Raw genomic sequence first — 18,186 nt, forward strand, 5'->3', positions numbered from 1 at the left:
TGGTCCAGGGTTTGGCCTGCTTCCCCGAGACTAGGTTCAGCCTGGGAATCCTCACAGGTTGCTAAAAGAGTAGTCTGAGGATAGCAAATTCTTCTTCTGTGTTTTTTATATAACACCTTTCTGTTGTAAGTCTATCCCCTTCTATTACAAAAGTAATGCTTGTTATTTTTGGGGAATACAAGTAATGGAAGAGGAGAAAATTGAACTGTTTCTTAACCTAGGACTTCAGCAACTCAGAGACCAATGAAACTTTAAACACACACACACACACACACACACGTCCATTATCTACATACTCATACATTCACTGGGGACACGTGATCCAAGAACACTCAAACACACACGCATGTAAGTATGCTTGCACACTCATACACAAGTGCATACTCTCACAAGTACACACATGTTCACACAAACACATTCACACACACATTCCTAGACTGCATACTGTGTGCCAGCCACTGTACTAAGGCTCCACAAATGTTCACTCATTTCATCCTCGCAGCAATGCTACAATGTAGGCACCATTATTTCTCCCATTTTACAGATGAGGCACACAAAGGTTGAGTAACTTTCCCAACACCTAGTTAGTGAGGGGGTGGGATAATGGAGATTTGAACCCAGATTTGTGGGCTTAATTCATTTGCTAATGAATAGGCAGTGTTTGAGTGGCATCATGACGAACATTCCCCTAGGCTTTTTTCCTTATGCATCTATATTTGGTTTGGTTAGAAAATCGCATCTTTGGCTAATACAAAAAAATTAGCCAAGTGTGGTGGTGCATGCCCGTGGTCCCAGCTATTCCGGAGGCTGAGGTGGAAGGATCACCTGAGCCTGCGAGGTGGAGGTTGCAGTGAGCTGAGATTGTGCCACTGTACTCCAGCCTGGACAACAGAGCGAGACTCTGTCTCAAAATAAAAAAAAAGAAAGACAGCCTGTCCAATATGGTAAAACCCCATCCCTACTAAAAATACAAAAATTAGCCAGGTTTGTCAGTGTGCACCTGTAGTCCCAGCTACTTGGGAGGCTGAGGTAGGAGAATCGAGGTTGCAGTGAGCCAAGATTGCGTCACTGTGATCCAGCCTGGGTGACAAAGTAGACAAAAAACAAAGGAAGGGGAGGGGAGGGGAGGGGAGGAGAGGGGAGGGGAGGGGAGGGGAGGGGAGGGGAGGGGAGGGAGAAGGGAGGGAAGGCATCCTTTTTAGATACTAACCGGGCCTGGGGTCAGATCTGGATTTAAATCCTGGCGTGATTGCAGACTGGCTGGCTTGACTTTGGGCTTGTTCTTTCTCCTCTCTGGGGCTCAGTTTCCTCATCTGTGAAATGAGGAACTATAGTGCCTGCTTCTGAGGGTTGGCTGAGCTTGTGTGTAAAGCACTCAACCCTGGGCCTGGCACATAGCAGGGGCTCACTAGATGGGCCATACTAACTGCCTACTCCAAGGCTGGAGGGTGTTGTAGGGAAAATAGTCAGAAAATACTCTCCAGATGCAAGGTGGCTTTGGTATGTCAGGATGTGGAAGGCAGAGAGAAGCCTCGGGGTCTGGGATCTTCCGTAGGGGATGAGTATTTTTTCCTGGAATCGCTGCCCTGTTGCCACATCACTACCCTGACCATTTGCCCAGCCTAGCCCTACACGCTTCAGGTGAAAGCAGAGAGAGAGGGGGTGGGAGAGAAAAGCCCATCAAGCAGCAGGCGGAGCCTCCCTGCAGGAGTCTGGCCTGGCTGGAAGGGGAGGGGGCTGTGGGGCCAGGAACGTCAGATGCCAACAGCGCCCAGGGGACCCTTAAAGTCGCTGCACTGCCAGGTGGGCGAGGCTGTCTGCAGAGGTCCCCTGCCTCCTCGGCTGCCTCCTGAAGCCGCCCGGGCTGCCCGTCCTGGGTACGCACTGGTGGAGCCTCCTGCCTGGTTTCTCATGCTTCTTAGTCTCTTCTCTAAGTTGATTTCTCGATCCTTCTTCTGTTTGTGCCTCTCTCTATCTATTTCTGTCCTCCCCCGGCCACATCATTCCCTCTCTCTCATTCTGTCTTATCTCTTTACCTTTCTATTTCTCATTCTTTTTTCTCTGTAACTTTTTTTCTGTCCCCTTTTTGGTCTCTCTTTTTTCTCTGTCTCTTTCATTCCCTGCCATTGGGTTTTCTCTGTGTCTCATTCTCAATTCCTAAATTGCAGCAAACAAGGTACAAAACGACCCTGCAATACGCCTTGGGGTAAGGTGGGCCCTGCCCTCTGAGGGCATTGACTGAGCCCACTCAAGCAGGATTGGTGAAGACGATGTCTAGGCTGGAGAGGGCTGCTGTCTGTCTCCTCGGCTGGAGGGACAGAGCCCTGGCTTTGAAGTGGTGGCACCATCTCACTCCAGGGCCATGTCTGGATTAGCCACTGTCTGGGCATTTTTTCCCCTTGCTCAACCCACTCAGTCCCCTGGGGTGGAAAGGAAGGGGTGCTGGGCATCTGGACAAGAGCTGCATCCAGAGGTCTTTGCCAGGTTCCCAGGAGGCAGCATCCTCTGGGTTAGCACTGCTGGAGAACGCTCAGGGTCTGGTGCTCCCTTATCTCTTTACCTTTCTATTTCTCATTCTTTTTTCTCTGTAACTCTTTTTTTCTGTCCCCTTTTTGGTCTTTTTTCTCCGCCTCTTTCATTCTCTGCCATTGGGTTTTCTCTGTGTCTCATTCTCAATTCCTAAATTGCAGCAAAGCGGGGACAAATCTACTCTGCTTCGTGCCTACCCCTTCCAGGCAGCCGGCTCTGATTGCACGAGGTAGACCTGTGACCCCTCCATCCAGCTATGCCCCTGCTGCCTAGCACTGTGGGCCTGGCAGGCCTGCTCTTCTGGGCTGGCCAGGCAGTGAACGCCTTGATGATACCTAATGCTACCCCGGCCCCAGCCCAGCCGGAGAGCACGGCTGTGTGGCTCCCGAGTGGCCTGGGGGTGCCCAGGTACCGCCGGAGGCGCCACATCTCTGTGAGAGACATGAATGCCTTAGTGGATTATCACAACCACATCCGGGCCAGCGTGGACCCGCCTGCTGCCAACATGGAATACATGGTGAGTCCCCGTGCCCGCCCCCCCACCCCCTGCAGTGCCCCTTCTGGCGAATGTAGCCAACTCATCTTGGCCTAGAATGACTGGCTTTTAAGAGCTGGACCACTTGCCTGCCTGGCCCCACTAGCCAGTATCTGGGTGTCGACCTGTGGAAAGGGCAGGAGTTAATCTGCCCATTTTACAGATGAGGAAACTAAGGAAGTTACACAGCTCTTCCAGTGAGTCAGGGGCGTGGGACTACTATGTAAGGAACGCCTTTGTGCGCCAGGCACTGTATGTGAGTATCATCTCCATTTTCCAGAGGAAGAAACTGAGACTCAGAGAATTAATTTGCCCAAGGTCACCCAGCCAGGATTTCAATCCAGGCCTGCCTGCTGCCACCTGGCATCACCACAACTGTTAACCATCGCAATCCCCTACCCAAGAATTTTGGCTCCTCACACTGGGGACCCGCAGGGGGTGTGTGGCTGGTGCTTTCCATGCTCTTGTCTCTTTGCCCTAAGGGTTTGACTGACACACCCACACCATCCTCCACAAGCCCCTGGAGGCAGGCTTGGAGCAGTGGGGACAGGTACTGGGGAATCTTAGGCTGAAGAAAACCAGCAGCTGACCAGCAGAGGAAGCGGGGATGTCTCCCCTCAAAGAGGCAGGGCTGGTGGCTCTCACTCCAGCCCCCAAGAAGTCAGAGGAGGGCACCAACCTCTTTCTTACAGCTCCTCCCCCAGGGCCATTGTCCAAAACCAGCCTAGATGGGTTTCCAGCCCACCCAGAGATGTCTTTAGGGAGTTTGCCAGGCTGCCCCTGAAAGACCGACACGTGCCACTCGATAGCTTGAAAACGTTTTCATCGTATCCATTGACTTATACTTGGAGTACACTTGGAACCAGGCACGTGCTAAGCCTTATGGACACTGCTGGGAACAGAATGGGCAAGGCTCCTTCCTTCGTGGAGCTGACATTTTAGTGGAAATAAGAAAACAAGCATCAACAACAAGACATTAATATATATAAGATAACGTGAGGCGGCAATACGGTGTTGGGAGGGGTGGGAATAGGAGCTGGGACGGCAGGCAGCTAGAGCACAGGGGAGTCATTGACTTGTTCATTCGTTAGCACCTAGAACGCCCTCCATTTTTCAAACAAATGGCACATTTATTGAGCACCTGTTGTGCGTGTGTGGCACCTGCCCCAACAGCTGTTTAATGACTGCAGGCGTCATGGAGCAGAAAGGGTTAGATGTTTCACCAGGGACCCCAGGGAGGGCATGAACATGTAGGTTTCATGTTTAGTCTGCTCTTCCCCTCAGTTTACCCCATTGCAGCATGAGGGAAGCATTCCTCTGCTCTTCCTAAAACACTAGGCCAGACGGCTCGGTGCGGTGGCTCACGCCAGTAATCCCAGCACTTTGGGAGGCCGAGGCGGGTGGATCACCTGAGGTCACGAGTTCCAGACCAGCCTGGCCAACATAGTGAAACCCAGTCTCTACTAAAAATACAAAAATTAGCTGGGTGTGGTGATGGGCGCCTGTAATCCCAAGCTACTTGAGAGGTGGAGGCAGGAGAATCGCTTGAACCTGGGAGGCGGAGGTTGCAGTGAGCCTAGATCCTGCCAGCCTGGGTGAAACTCTATCTAAAAAAAAAAAAAAAAGATTGGGCCAGACAACCCTGGGAAGGTACCTGGACCCCTCTTTGGATGCCCCATTTCTCCCTCCCTCGCTGACTTCTACTCACAGAACAGGCTGTCCAACTCAACAGCCTTTGTCCCAGCAGCCCTTCTCTCACTGCCCCAAGAAAGTTTGGCTCCCATTTCTCATTCTCACACCGACCAGGACTATAATGATCAGCGACTCGTTGAAGGCCTTGTTGCCTTGCTACCCTGAGTCCTCAGTGCCTAGAGATGTTGTTTGATATTTGATGAATGAACAAATCCTATCTCAGAGAATCCCAGGAAGTCAGAGCTGGAAGGGAACTTGTATTTTATTGACATATTTTCCGGTTATAAAACTTGGGGAATTCATACATTGGAAGGTTATAAAACTGTTAAGGAGGATGAGGAGGGCATTCGCCATGGGGAATAATCCCTAATGACAAAATAATCCCTAAGACAAAAGAGCAAGGTGCAGAATAGAATGCTGCCATTTGCATATGTGTGTGTGTGTGTGTGTGTGTGTGTGTGTGTCTCTATATATAGAGAGCTGCTTGTACAGGTATAGAATAATATATACCTGTACACAGAGGACACAAGAAGCAGTGGTGACTGCCTCTTGGGATGGCATGCAGGGTGGTGGGGTTGGGGGACAAGTATAGGAGAGAGATGAGACTTTCTACTGTTACTCCTTGGATATCTATTTTTGTTGTTGTTGTTGACACAGAATCTCGCTGTTGCCCAAGCTGGAGTGTAGTGGCACGATCTCAGCTGGCTGCAACCTCTGCCTCCTGGGTTCCAGCAATTCTTGTGCCTCAGCCTCCCAACTAGCTGGGACCATTGGCACACGCCACCACGCCTGACTAATTTTTTTTTTTTTTTTTAAGACAAAGTTTCACTCTTGTTGCCCAGGCTGCAGTACAATGGTATGGTCTCGGCTCACTGCAACCTCCGTCTCCCAGGTTCAAGCGATTCTCCTGCCTCAGCTTTCCAAGTAGCTGGGATTATAGGTGCCCACCACCACACCCGGCTAATTTTTATATTTTTAGTAGAGACAGGGTTTCACTATGTTGGCCAGGCTGGTCTCGAACACCTGACCTCAGGTGATCCGCCCACCTCGGCCTCCCAAAGAGCTGGGATTACAGGTGTGAGCCACCATGCCTGGCCTAATTTTTGTATTTTTAGTAGAGAGGGGGTTTCTCCATGTTGGCCAGGATGGTCTCGAACTCCTGACCTCAAGTGATCTGCCTGCCTCAGCCTCCCAAAAGTGCTGAGATTACAGGCGTGAGCCATCATGCCCAGATGGATATCTTACATATTAAAATTATGCATATTTTCACAATTTAAAAAAGCCTTTGAATTAAGCATTTTTAATGTTAAAGTAAACACATTTAGAAGATACTGCAAGGCTGGGTGCGATCCACCTGCTTCAGCCTCCTGAAGTGCCCTGTAATCCCAGTACTTTGGGAGGCTGAGGCAGGTGAATTGTTTGAGGCCAGGAGTTGGAGACCAGCCTGGGCAACATGGCAAAACCCTGTGTCTACAAAAATTAGCCAGGTGTGGTGGCATGCGCCTGCAGTCCCAGCTACTCAGGAGGCTGAGGAGGGAGGATGGCTTGAACCAGAAGGCAGAGGTTGCAGTGAGCTGAGATGCTGCCACTGCACTCCAGCTTGGGTGACAGAGTGAGATCCTGTCTCAAAAAAGAGAAGAAAAGAAAAAAGAAAGAAAAAGAAAATACTATAAATACGATTTAAGAATTAGTTATTTTCTCATCCTTCTGGGTTCAGTCACTTCCAGGGACTGCTGAGAACTCCTGTATGAACACCCTCGACCCTGCTCAGAGCAGAGCCCAAGCTCAGAGTCGAGAGATCTGGGTGTGGACCCCAGCTCTGGTATAGACTCATGGTTGCCCTTCAAGTCATCAGCGAGCTGAGCCTCAGTCTTCTACTTTGTCACGTGGGTTTGTTGTAGGGTTCCAGGGAGATGGGGGAGAACCGGCACCAGGTAAATGTGCATCTCTGGACATGGTTGTGATGATGGTGGTTATTCCCCTGGGGAATTTCATTGCCTTTCTTTCCCCAGGTCTGGGACAAGCGGCTGGCCAGGGCTGCCGAGGCCTGGGCCACCCAGTGCATCTGGGCACATGGGCCTTCACAGCTGATGAGATACGTGGGCCAGAACCTCTCCATCCATTCTGGCCAGTGAGTGACCCTCTGCCCTTCCTTCACTCAGTCATTCAACAAGCACTCATTGAACACTTACTCTGTACCAGGTGCTGCACTTGACACTGGGATACAGTGGCGAGCAAGGCAGACAAGCTCTCCACCTGCAGGGAGCCTGCATTCTAGTTAGGAGGGGCAGGCAAAACCCTAACAAAATTGTGTATACATTGAATTGAGGAAAGTCTTGTTTTGAGAACAAACAAGTGCACAGATCGTCATGGAAAGTGAGGAGGGATTGGAAGACTCAGAAAATAGGATAAGGGGGCCGGGCACAGTGGCTTACACCTCTAATCCCAGCACTTTGGGAGACTGAGGTGGGCAGATCACTTCAGGTCAGTAGTTCAAGACCAGTCTGGCCAGCATGGTGAAACCCCGCCTCTACTAAAAATGCAAAAATTAGCCCAGCATGGTGGCGCATGCCTGTAATCCCAGCTACTCGGGAGGCTGAGGCAGGAGAATCACTTGAACCCAGGAGGTAGAGGTTGCAGTGAGCTGAGATTGCGCCACTGCACTCTAGCCTGAGTGACAGAGTGAGACTGTGTCTCAAAAATAATAATAAATCAATAAAGTAAAATAAAAATAAGAGGATAAAATAAAATAAAGATAAGTCTGAGAATGGCAAACCCACCCTTCTGGCCTGACTTTCTCACTGCCATTCTGACTCCCGAGTCGGAATCTGGGGATCTTCTGACCTGGGTGGCCTTGGGAAGTTATTTCCACTTTCTAAACTTCTAAACCTTGGTGTCCCTGTTTCTAAAACAAAGGTTTAGCCTAGCTCAGTTCTTTCCAGACTTGCGGATTTCACAGGCCTATAAAATTGCAAAAAGACATCTGTGAAACTGCTACAAGATTGTCAGATTTTTATTTTGCCAAATAAGGATGTTAGAAAAACAACTACCTTCCCATCTTCGCCATTCTGCCATCACCCCGGGAGAGTGGGAAAGAATTAAGACCAATCTTTTCAAGTGAGCTCAGTGGAAATTCAAGGCCCTGTCTGCGTTTTTTCATGTCCTTGACTGGTCACGACCAGCACCAGCCTCTGAGAGCTGTGAATGGTCACTCAGAGCCCTACAGAGCAGACGTTGGGTGATGCCTCCATTTCACTTCCCCTCTCCCCTGCCAGTGAACTCTTCCTGCCAGACTCCACCCCTACCCATGGCCATCATTTGAGAGGCTCACAGAGAGAAAGAAAGCGGTGTTAGAGACGAAGCTGTGCTGTTGTAAATTATGGATGTGCATTCTTCCAGGTTTTCTCCCTCACTAGTCATTTATGTATATTTTTATGTATTTGTGCCTCTGTCAAATATGTGTGATAGAAAAAGCCCTCAAAGGCCAGGGGCGGTGGCTCATGCCTGTAACCCCAGCACTTTGGGAGGCCGAGGCGAGCAGATCACCTGCGGTCAGGAGTTCGAGACCAGCCTGGCCAACATGGTGAAACCCCGTCTGTACTAAAAATACAAGAATTAGCCAGGCGTGGTGGTGCACACCTGCAGTCCCAGCTACTTGGGAGGCTGAGGCACAAGAATTGCTTGAACCCAGAAAGCAGAGGTTGTAGTGAGCTGAGATCACACCACTGCACTCCAGCCTGGGCAACAGAGCGAGACTCCGTCTCAAAAAAAAGAGAAAAAGCCCTCAGGTCTCCCCAGATGGCTTTTCAGACTGCAGAGGGTATCTCAGGGTGTCATACCAGTATCTGCCTTCTCCTCATATCTCGGTGGCCTAGGAGATAGTCTAAGGAGCCCTTCCTTCCCTAAAATGCAAGCTCCCCCATCTGAGATGCACCTCCTGCCTGGCCCTCTGTATGACAGTAACACGCATGCTTTGTTGAGGACTTACCATGTGCTAGGTACAGGGAGGCACTTCACAAGGGTTCAGAACATGCCTGTGAGGCAGGGGCCACTGCCCTCCTGCTCCCAGATAGGAAACTGAGATGAAGGAAAGGAAGCAAAGTGACTCACCCAAGGTCACCAGCAAGTTGGCGGCTGAGCCACTTTTCCATCCTCTCACCTCGCTTCTTCCGTGTCCCCCGCCTCCCCAGGTACCGGTCCGTGGTGGATCTCATGAAGTCCTGGTCTGCGGAGAAGCGGCATTACTTGTTTCCCGCCCCGAGGGACTGTAACCCACACTGCCCCTGGCACTGCGATGGCCCCACCTGCTCCCACTATACCCAGGTACTCCTCCGTCAGGGCTGGGGACCCTGGGATAACACATCCTGCTGCCTTAGAAGAAAAGGAATGTGTGGAGCAGATATGAGAATGCAAACAAAGACCTTTATGAGCTTCTTTTCACCAAAGAAGCATATTCCTGGAAGGTTGTGTGCACACTGAACTGAGGCGAATCGTTTTTGTTTTTGTTTTTTGTTTGTTTGTTTGTTTGTTTTTTGAGACAGTCTCACTCTGTTGCTGAGGCTGGAGTGTAGTGGTGAGATCTCGGCTCACTGCAACCTCCACCTCTTAGGTTCAAGCGAAACTCCATCCCCACCCCCAAAAATCAAAATAGTTATATATATATAAAGAAAGAAAACGACTGGGTGCAGTGGCTCACGCTTGTAATCCCAGTAACTTGAGAGGCTGAGATGGCAGGATTTCCTGAATGCAGGAGTTTGAGACCAGCCTAGGCAACATAGCAAGACCTCATTTCTAAAAACGTTTTTAAAAATAGTGAGTCTTGGCCAGACGACGTGGCTCATGCCTGTAATCCCAGCACTTTGGGAGGCCAAGGGGGTGGATTGCGAGGTCAGGAGATCGAGACCATCCTGGCTAACACGGTGAAACTCCATCTCTACTGAAAATACAAACAAATAGCCAGGCATGGTGGCATGTGCCTGTAATCTCAGCTACTTGGGAGGCTGAGGCAGGAGAATCACTTGAACCCAGGAGGCAGAGGTTGCAGTGAGCCAAGATCGCACTACTGCACTCCAGCCTGGCCAATAGAGCAAGACTCTGTCTCAAAAAAAAAAAAAATAAATAATGAGGCTTGATGGTGCACACCTTTAGTCCAAACTACTTGGGAGGCTGAGACAGGAGGATCGCTTGAACCCAGGAGGTTGAGATTGCGGTGAGCTATGATCCTACCACTGCAATCCAGCCTGGGTGACAGTGAGACCCACCTCTCTAAAAATAATAATTTAAAAAGGAAATGAATAGAAAAGTATAGAAAATATATTGGCTGGCAGGGTGTGGTGCCTGACACCTGTAATCGTAGCACTTTGGGAGGACGAGGTGGGCAGATCACCTGAGGTCAGGAGTTCAAGACCAGTCTGGCTAACATGATGAAACCCCATCTCTACTAAAAATCCAAAAAATTAGCTAGGTGTGGTGGTGGATGCCTGTAATCCCAGCTACTCGGGAGGCTGAGGCAGGAGGATCACTTGAACCCAGGAGGCAGAGTTTGCAGTGAGCCACTGCACTTCAGCCTGGGCAACAGAGCAAGATTCTTTCTCAAAAAAAAAAAAAAAAGAAAAGAAAAGAAAAAGAAAGAAAGAAAATATGTTGGCTAATAAAAAAAGAACAAAATCATGTATTTTTGCAGGAACATGGATGGAGCTGGAGGCCATTATCCTTAGCAAACTAATGCAGGAACAGAAAACCGAATACCACATGTTCTCATTTATAAGTGGGAGCTAAATGATGAGAACACATGGACACGGGAGGGGGGAACAACACACAGTGGGGCCTGTCAGAGGGTGGAGGGCAGGAGGAGAGAAAGCATCAGAAAAAATAACTAACAAGTACCAGGCCTAATTCTTGGGTGATGAAACAATATTTACAAACCCCCGTGACAAGAGTTTGCCTATGTAACAAACTGAACATGTCCCCCTGAACTTAAAACAAAAGGTAAACAATCCAAAAAAGAAAAGAAAAAGAAAGAAAGAAAATATGTTGGCTAATAAAAAAAGAACAAAATCATGTATTTTTGCAGGAACATGGATGGAGCTGGAGGCCATTATCCTTAGCAAACTAATGCAGGAACAGAAAACCGAATACCACATGTTCTCATTTATAAGTGGGAGCTAAATGATGAGAACACATGGACACGGGAGGGGGGAACAACACACAGTGGGGCCTGTCAGAGGGTGGAGGGCAGGAGGAGAGAAAGCATCAGAAAAAATAACTAACAAGTACCAGGCCTAATTCTTGGGTGATGAAACAATATTTACAAACCCCCGTGACAAGAGTTTGCCTATGTAACAAACTGAACATGTCCCCCTGAACTTAAAACAAAAGGTAAACAATCCAAAAAAGAAAAGAAAAAGAAGAAACCCAGATACTTTATTTCAAATTATTAAAAACATTAGATGGCTGGGCACAGTGGCTCGCACCTGTAATCCCAGCACTTTGGGAGGCTGAGGCGAGTGGATCTCCTGAGGTCAGGAGTTCAAGACCAGCCTGGACAACATGGCAAAACCCCATCTCTACTAAAAATACAAACAATTAGCTGGGCATGGTGGTGCATGCCTGTAGCCCCAGCTACTCGGGAGGCTGAGGCAGGAGAATCACTTGAACCTGGGAGGCAGAGGTTGCAGTGAGCCAAGATATCACCACTGCACTCCAGCCTGGGTGACTGCGAGACTGTCTCCAAATGAATAAATAAATAAAAGCATTAGTGACTGTCAGAAAAAAGAAAATATATTGGCTAGTCTGAAGGTAGTGCGTTCTCTCAATTGATTGTTTACAGTCAGTTACAGATCCAACTCCCTTCTCACAGCTGCACTTGACTGAGTGCAGTATGAAATGAAAGAAAACATGTCACACATGATAACATGATAAGGCTAGTGATTCATAAAATTCTTGTTCAAATTGTGTGTATATGTGTGCCTATTTGTACACCTGTAACAATATAAAAATTATTCCCTACTGTTGCAGTAAAAAGAAAAAAAAAAAGATTGAGAAACATTATGTTACAATATAAATGCCTCCGTTTCCTCCCCCAACACCTTGGAACAGGCAGACTGTCTCTCCCAGGAAGACCTCACCTAATGCAACTGCACAACCCCAGGGAGCCTGGGTCCCACTGAGCCCTTCTCACAGCCTCCACTGTCTCTGTCCTTCATCAGATGGTGTGGGCATCCTCCAATCGGCTGGGCTGCGCCATCCACACCTGTGGCAGCATCAGCGTCTGGGGCAACACCTGGCATCGGGCGACATACTTGGTCTGCAACTACGCCATTAAGTAAGTGCCCGCATCTAAGGCAAAGGGGGCCCTGGGGCAGGAGGGTGGGTCCTGAGAAGTCAAAGAAAGATACAGTCCCTATCCCTTCTTCATTCTAAGTGTCCTCAATACCATATAATTTGGGTAGTAGTAAGAGTTTATTAAGGCTGAGGATGGTGGTTCATGCCTGAAATCCCAGCACTTTGGGAAGCCAAGGTGGGCAGATCCCTTGAGCCCAGGAGTTCAAGATCAGCCTGGGGAACACGGCAAGACCCTGTCTCTTAAAAAAAGAAAAAAAATTAGCTGAGTGTTGTGGTGCTCATCTGTAGTCCTAGCTACTGGGGGAGGAGTGAGACAGGAGGGTCACATGAGCCCGGGGGTAGAGGCTGCAGTGAGCCATCATCATGCTACTGCACTCCAGCCTATGCAAGAGTTAGAAACTGTAAGAGTGAGAAACTGTCTCCAAAAAAAAAAGTCAATTAATAGTCCTTCCTTCTTTCCTTCATTCCTTCCTTCCTTTCTCTTTCTTTCTTTAGAGGCCTTGCTCTGTTGGCCAGGCTGGAGTGCAGTGGCATGATCTCAGCTTGCTGCAGCCTCCACTTCCCAGGTTCAAGCAATTCTCCTGCCTCAGCCTCCTGAGTAGCTGGGATTACAGGCGTCTGCCACCATGCCCAGCTAATTGTTTTATTTTTACTACAGACAGGGTTTCACCATGTTGGCCAGATTGGTCTCAAACTCCTAACCTCAGGTGATCTGCCTGCATTCACCTCCCAAAGTGCTGGGATTACAGGAGTGAGCCACTGTGCCCAGCCTATTTTCTCTTCTTTTTTTGAGACAAGGTCTCACTCTGTCACCCAGGCTGGAGGACAGTGGCACAGTCACAGCTCACTACAGCCTCGACTGGCTGGACTCAAGTAACCCTCCCTCACTTCAGCCTCTCAAGTAGCTGGGACTATAGGTGCAGGCCACCATGCCTGGCCAATTTTTTTGTTTTTTGTAGAGACGGGGTCTCACTATGTTGCCCAGGCTGATCTTGAACTCCTAGGCTCAAGCAGTCCTCCTGTCAAGGTCTCCCAAAGTGCTGGGATTACAGGCATAAGCCACCCTGCCCAGCCCAATAATCCTTTTCCTTTACCCAAGTTTGAGAATCACTGGGAGATAGACAGGACTGACACAAGTGGAAAGACGGTGTTGCTAAAGTCAGTAGTGGAGAATGTGGTTTAGATCTGCCCAGCCAAGTAGGCTTACAAATATCTCACTACTGAATTAGACCTACACATCCAGTGGCAAGTAACACTGGACAGCCAAAGGCCCCTTCTTACAAGTACAGGGCCAGCTCTCTAAGCTTACGACAAGAAAAATACAGCCAAGAACACATGCTCCCTGCAGGGAGGCAGATCCCAAAGAAAAGGAAGGAGGAACGAGTGTGCTTAGCTCCTCCAGTTTGCTGGGTGGGAGAGAGTTTAGGAGATGCCTTCATACAAGCCTCTTGGAAACAGGGAGCAAGCGTAATGAAACTTGCAGACATTACAGATTCTCATAGAAAAACAAGAACAGGCTGGGTGCGGTGTCTTACACCTGCAATCCCAGCACTTTGGGAGGCTGAGGTGCGTGAGTCACCTGAAGTTAGGAATTTGAGACCAGCCTGGCCAACATAGTGAAACCTCACGTCTACCAAAAATACCAAAATGAGCCGAGCGTGGTGGCGTGTGCCTGTAATCCCAGCTACTTGAGAGGCTGAGGCAGGAGAATTGCTTGAGCCTCAGAAGTGGAGATTGCAGTGAGCCAAGATGGCACCACTGCACTCCAGCCTGGGCAACAGAGAAAGACTCTGTGTGTCAAACAACAATAACAACAAAAACAAGAACAAGAACAAATTATTTATTTATTTTTTTTTTTTTGAGACGGAGTCTCGCTCTGTCACCCAGGCTGGAGTGCTGTGGCCGTCTCTCAGCTCACTGCAAGCTCCGCCTCCCGGGTTCAGGCCATTCTCCTGCCTCAGCCTCCCAGGTAGCTGGGACTACAGGCGCCGCCACCTCGCCCGGCTAGTTTTTTGTATTTTTAGTAGAGACGGGGTTTCACCGTGTTACCCAGGATGGTCTCGATCTCCTGACCTCGCGATCCGCCCATCTCGGCCTCCCAAAGTGCTGGGATTACAGGCTTGAGCCACCGCGCCCGGCCCCTATTTATTTATTTTGAGACGGAGTCTTGCTCAGTCGCCCAGGTTGGAGTGCAGTGTTGTGATCTTGGCTCACTGCAAGCTTCACCTCCCGAGTTCACGCCATTCTCTTGCCTCAGCCTCCCAAGTAGCTGGGACTACAGGTGCCCACCACCACACCTGGCTAATTTTTTTGTATTTTTGGTAGAGATGGGTTTTACAGTGTTAGCCAGGATGGTCTCGATCTCCTGACCTCGTGATCCGCCCACCTCGGCCTCCCAAAGTGCTGCATGAGCCACCGCACCCGGCTGACCGTTTTCATTTCTATATCCTTCTACTACAGCGATTGCAACCCTTTGTTTTTTTAAGCAGAACTTTTTTCTAAGTGGTTAAATTAAACAAAAAAAGAACTCCATGTCATCCCAGGTATCACTACCATCCACTCTCCCTGCCCCCAAACTTCTGAGAGCACCTTTTGAAAACTGAACTGACAGCAGCTGGCACAAATCCTGATGTTCAATAGGTGCTCCGGAAGTGTTTGTTGAATGACTAAATGACCGAATGAGTCCTGTTAGGAAACCAGAAGTGAGTGTTTTTCTGAGCACTGCAGCTGATTTCACTCACGGTCACTCGACAATCACGTTTGGAGAAAAAAGATTCTATTTCTGCTCAAAGCTGTGTTCATTTAAGATGTGAGAAAATAAAGCATTGGGGCTTGAAAAAGATAATGAATGTCTCAGGCCAGTGGTGAGATTATCAGGCAGCCACGAGCAAGGGCCAGAGGAACAACTTTAGGCTTTGAAAGGAGAAAGCGGGAGAAAAAGACTGGGCCCGGTGGCTCATGCCCGTAATCCTAACACTTTGGGAGACCAAGGCGGGCAGATCACTTGAGGTCAGGAGTTCGAGACCAGCCTGGCCATATGGTGAAACCCCGTCTCTACTAAAAATACGAAAATTAGCCAGGTGTGGTAGCACACGCCTATAATCCCAGCTACTCAGGAGGCTGAGGCATGAGAATCACTTGAACCCAGGAAGTGGAGGCTGCAGTGAGCTGAGATTGCGCCACTGCATTCCAGACTGGGTGTCAGAGTGGGACTCCCTCTCAAAAGAAAACAAACAAAAAGAAAAGAAAATCAGCCCTTACAGGGGAGGCACTAATTGCTGAGGCACTCATTGGCCAGGCACCGTGCTAGGTGCATACATACATGTGATCTTTGCTGAATCCCTTAGAGAGAAAGAGGAGGTCGTCTCTTGGTTTTACAAGAGAAACCAAGGTTTACAGGTTCGGCACAGTGGCTCATGCCTGTAATCTCAGCACTTTGGGAGGCTGAGGCAGGAGGACTGCTTGAGTCCAGAAGTTCCAGACCAGCCTGAGCAGTATAGTGAGACCCCCCATCTCTGCAAATAATTTAAAAATTAGCTGGGCATGGTGGCATGTGCCTGTAGTAGTCTTAGCTACTCAGAAGGCTGAGTTGAGAGGATTGCTTGAGCCCAGGACGTCAAGGCTGCAGTGAGCTATGGGTGACAGCAACACCCTGTTTCAAAAACAAAAACCAAAAAACAAAACAAAAATTAAAAAAAAAAGAAAAAAGAGGCCAGGCGCGGTGGCTCAAGCCTGTAATCCCAGCACTTTGGGAGGCCGAGACGGGCGGATCACGAGGTCAGGAGATCGAGACCATGCTGACTAACACGGTGAAACCCCGTCTCTACTAAAAAAAAAATACAAAAATTAGCCGGGCGCGGTGGCCGGCGCCTGTAGTCCCAGCTACACGGGAGGCTGAGGCAGGAGAATGGCGTGAACCCGGGAGGCGGAGCTTGCAGTGAGTGGAGATCGCGCCACTGCACTCCAGCCTGGGCGACAGAGCGAGACTCCGTCTCAAAAAAAAAAAAAAAAAAAAAAGAAAAAAGAAAAGAAAAAAGAAACCAAGGCTTGCAGATGTGACTTGCCCCAGGTCCCAGGTCTGGTCAGTGGCAGCGCTGAGATCTGGACATCTGTGTGAAGGTGGCTCACCTAATGCTCCTCTGTCTCCCTGGGACCTTTACTCTTCCAGGGGCAATTGGATTGGCGAGGCCCCGTACAAGACGGGAAGGCCGTGCTCCGCCTGTCCCCCCAGTTACCAAGGTAGCTGCAATAGCAACCTGTGCTTCAATGGGCTGAAATCCAACAAGCTCCCGTGATTCTGAATTTTCTCTGGGCTTTGGTGTGCTGCCAGCTGGGCCTGACCCTCCATGTCCTGCCCTCAAAAAACTGGGTGGAGAAATAATTTCTTCTTTAAAGGAGATGAGTTAGAATTACCCCCTATTTAATTTTCCCTCCTAGATTCCCTTTCTTAAATGTCCAACATGGGTCAAAAGAAAATGACCTCCTCACCTTCCTTCTTTCCTAGTTGCATCTTTCTTTTCTTGGGCCTCCGGGAAAGAGTCCTGCATCTTTCATTAATTCAGTTCTCAGAGAACCAAGGCTGGAAGGCATAGAACTGGCACCTTAGGACCAGGCATAATGGCTCACACCTATAATCCCAGCATTTTGGGAGGCTGAGGTGGGAGTATCACTTGAGTCCTGGAGTTGGAGAACAGCCTGGAAAGCATGGCAATACCCCATCTCTATTTAAAAACAAACAATCAAAAAACCTGGCACCTCAGTTTTGTAACTCTCAGGCTTTGCCAAACCCAAATGACTTTGATCATCCAATGAAAAGAATTCCACCAGGTGTGGCGGTTCACACCTGTAATCCCAGCATTTTGGGAGGCTGAGGCGAGTGGATCACCTGAGGTCAACAGTTTGAGACCAGCCTGGCCAACACAGTGAAACGCCATCTCTACTAAAAATACAACAATTAGCCAGGAGTGGTGGCTCTCGCCTATAATCCCAGCTACTCGGGAGGCTGAGGCAGGAGAATTGCTTGAACCTGGGAGGCGGAGGTTGCAGTGAGCAGAGACCAAGCCACTACACTGCAGCCTGGGGACAGAGCGAGACTCTGTCTAAAAAAGAAAGGAAGAAAGGAAGGAAGGAAGGAAGGGAGGGAGGGAGGGAGGGAGGAAACCCACTTTCATTCATTCCATAACAGTCAACCAGTTTCTGGGCAGCCTTTGAGGACTTGTGATTCCCTCCCTGAGTTGGGTGCATTTCAGGTCCATGATTTCAAAAAACATTGAAATTGGCTTGTGGACATCCCCCACCCCACCCCCACTGCATGGTATTGGAGCCACCACAGAGTCCAGGCCCCCCTTTTTACAGATGGGTACACTGAGGCTCAGAGCAGGGTGTAACTTACCCAGAGCTGCACAGCTCGTCTTTGATGGCCAAGGTTGGAGCTCAGTCTCTGACGGCCCTTTCCCACTTCCTCGGCTCTCAGAACTGAGAAGTGAAAACCAAAGTTGGCCTGAGGGGACTCTCTCTGGGCCTTTTTTTCTCTTTCTGTCTCTGCCTCGGTCTCTCTCTTTTGTCTACTGTCCGTTCTGTCTCTGCCTGTTTTTGTTTCTGTCTGCGTCTCTGATTCTTTTCTTCCATATCATCTTACTCTCATTCCAATAAACCATTTCTCTTCTCCCCGCCATCCCACCACACAAAAGTCCTTTTGTCTCCAGAGATAGTAAAATCTCCTCCCTCAGACCTTGCCCTGCAGCTGGGGCCCACTCCCTGCCTGTCTGGAGAGTTCCTCCTTTGAAGACCTGGGATGGAAAACAGGCCCTTTTCCATGGAGTCCCTATATTGTCCTGGATGGAATGAGTTTTCTCATCCGTGCATGTCACCCCCTCCCATCCCACCCCCCAATAAAATCTTTTGAGATCCCGTGTAGTGGCTCTTTCTGGTCCCTCCTTCTCTCAGCTCCTGAGAGGGTCAAAAGACAAGGAACGGGAACTTGGTGGGGGAAGATGGGTGACAGGAAAACCAGCTCAACTGGAAGACCAGGGGAAGGAACTAACAGCGCTTTGGGCCCTGCTCTGTAGAAGGCTAGATCAATGCAC

At 49.3% G+C, this 18,186-nt stretch overlaps 1 protein-coding gene across 1 annotated transcript; it reads left to right on the top strand.

The window, feature by feature from the left end:
• The first annotated feature begins 2,785 nt into the window (after positions 1-2,785).
• On the top strand, positions 2,786-16,704 carry R3HDML (R3H domain containing like). The gene is made up of 5 exons (XM_033186478.1): positions 2,786-3,046; positions 6,769-6,887; positions 8,947-9,079; positions 11,965-12,080; positions 16,269-16,704. Exons 1-5 carry the CDS (start codon positions 2,786-2,788, stop codon positions 16,393-16,395), a joined length of 756 nt encoding a protein of 251 aa, XP_033042369.1. The 3' UTR covers positions 16,396-16,704.
• Positions 16,705-18,186: the final 1,482 nt, after the last annotated feature.

Source organism: Trachypithecus francoisi, unplaced genomic scaffold, assembly GCF_009764315.1.
Source record: "Trachypithecus francoisi isolate TF-2019V2 unplaced genomic scaffold, Tfra_2.0 Lachesis_group21, whole genome shotgun sequence".
Taxonomy (NCBI): Eukaryota; Metazoa; Chordata; class Mammalia; order Primates; family Cercopithecidae; genus Trachypithecus; species Trachypithecus francoisi.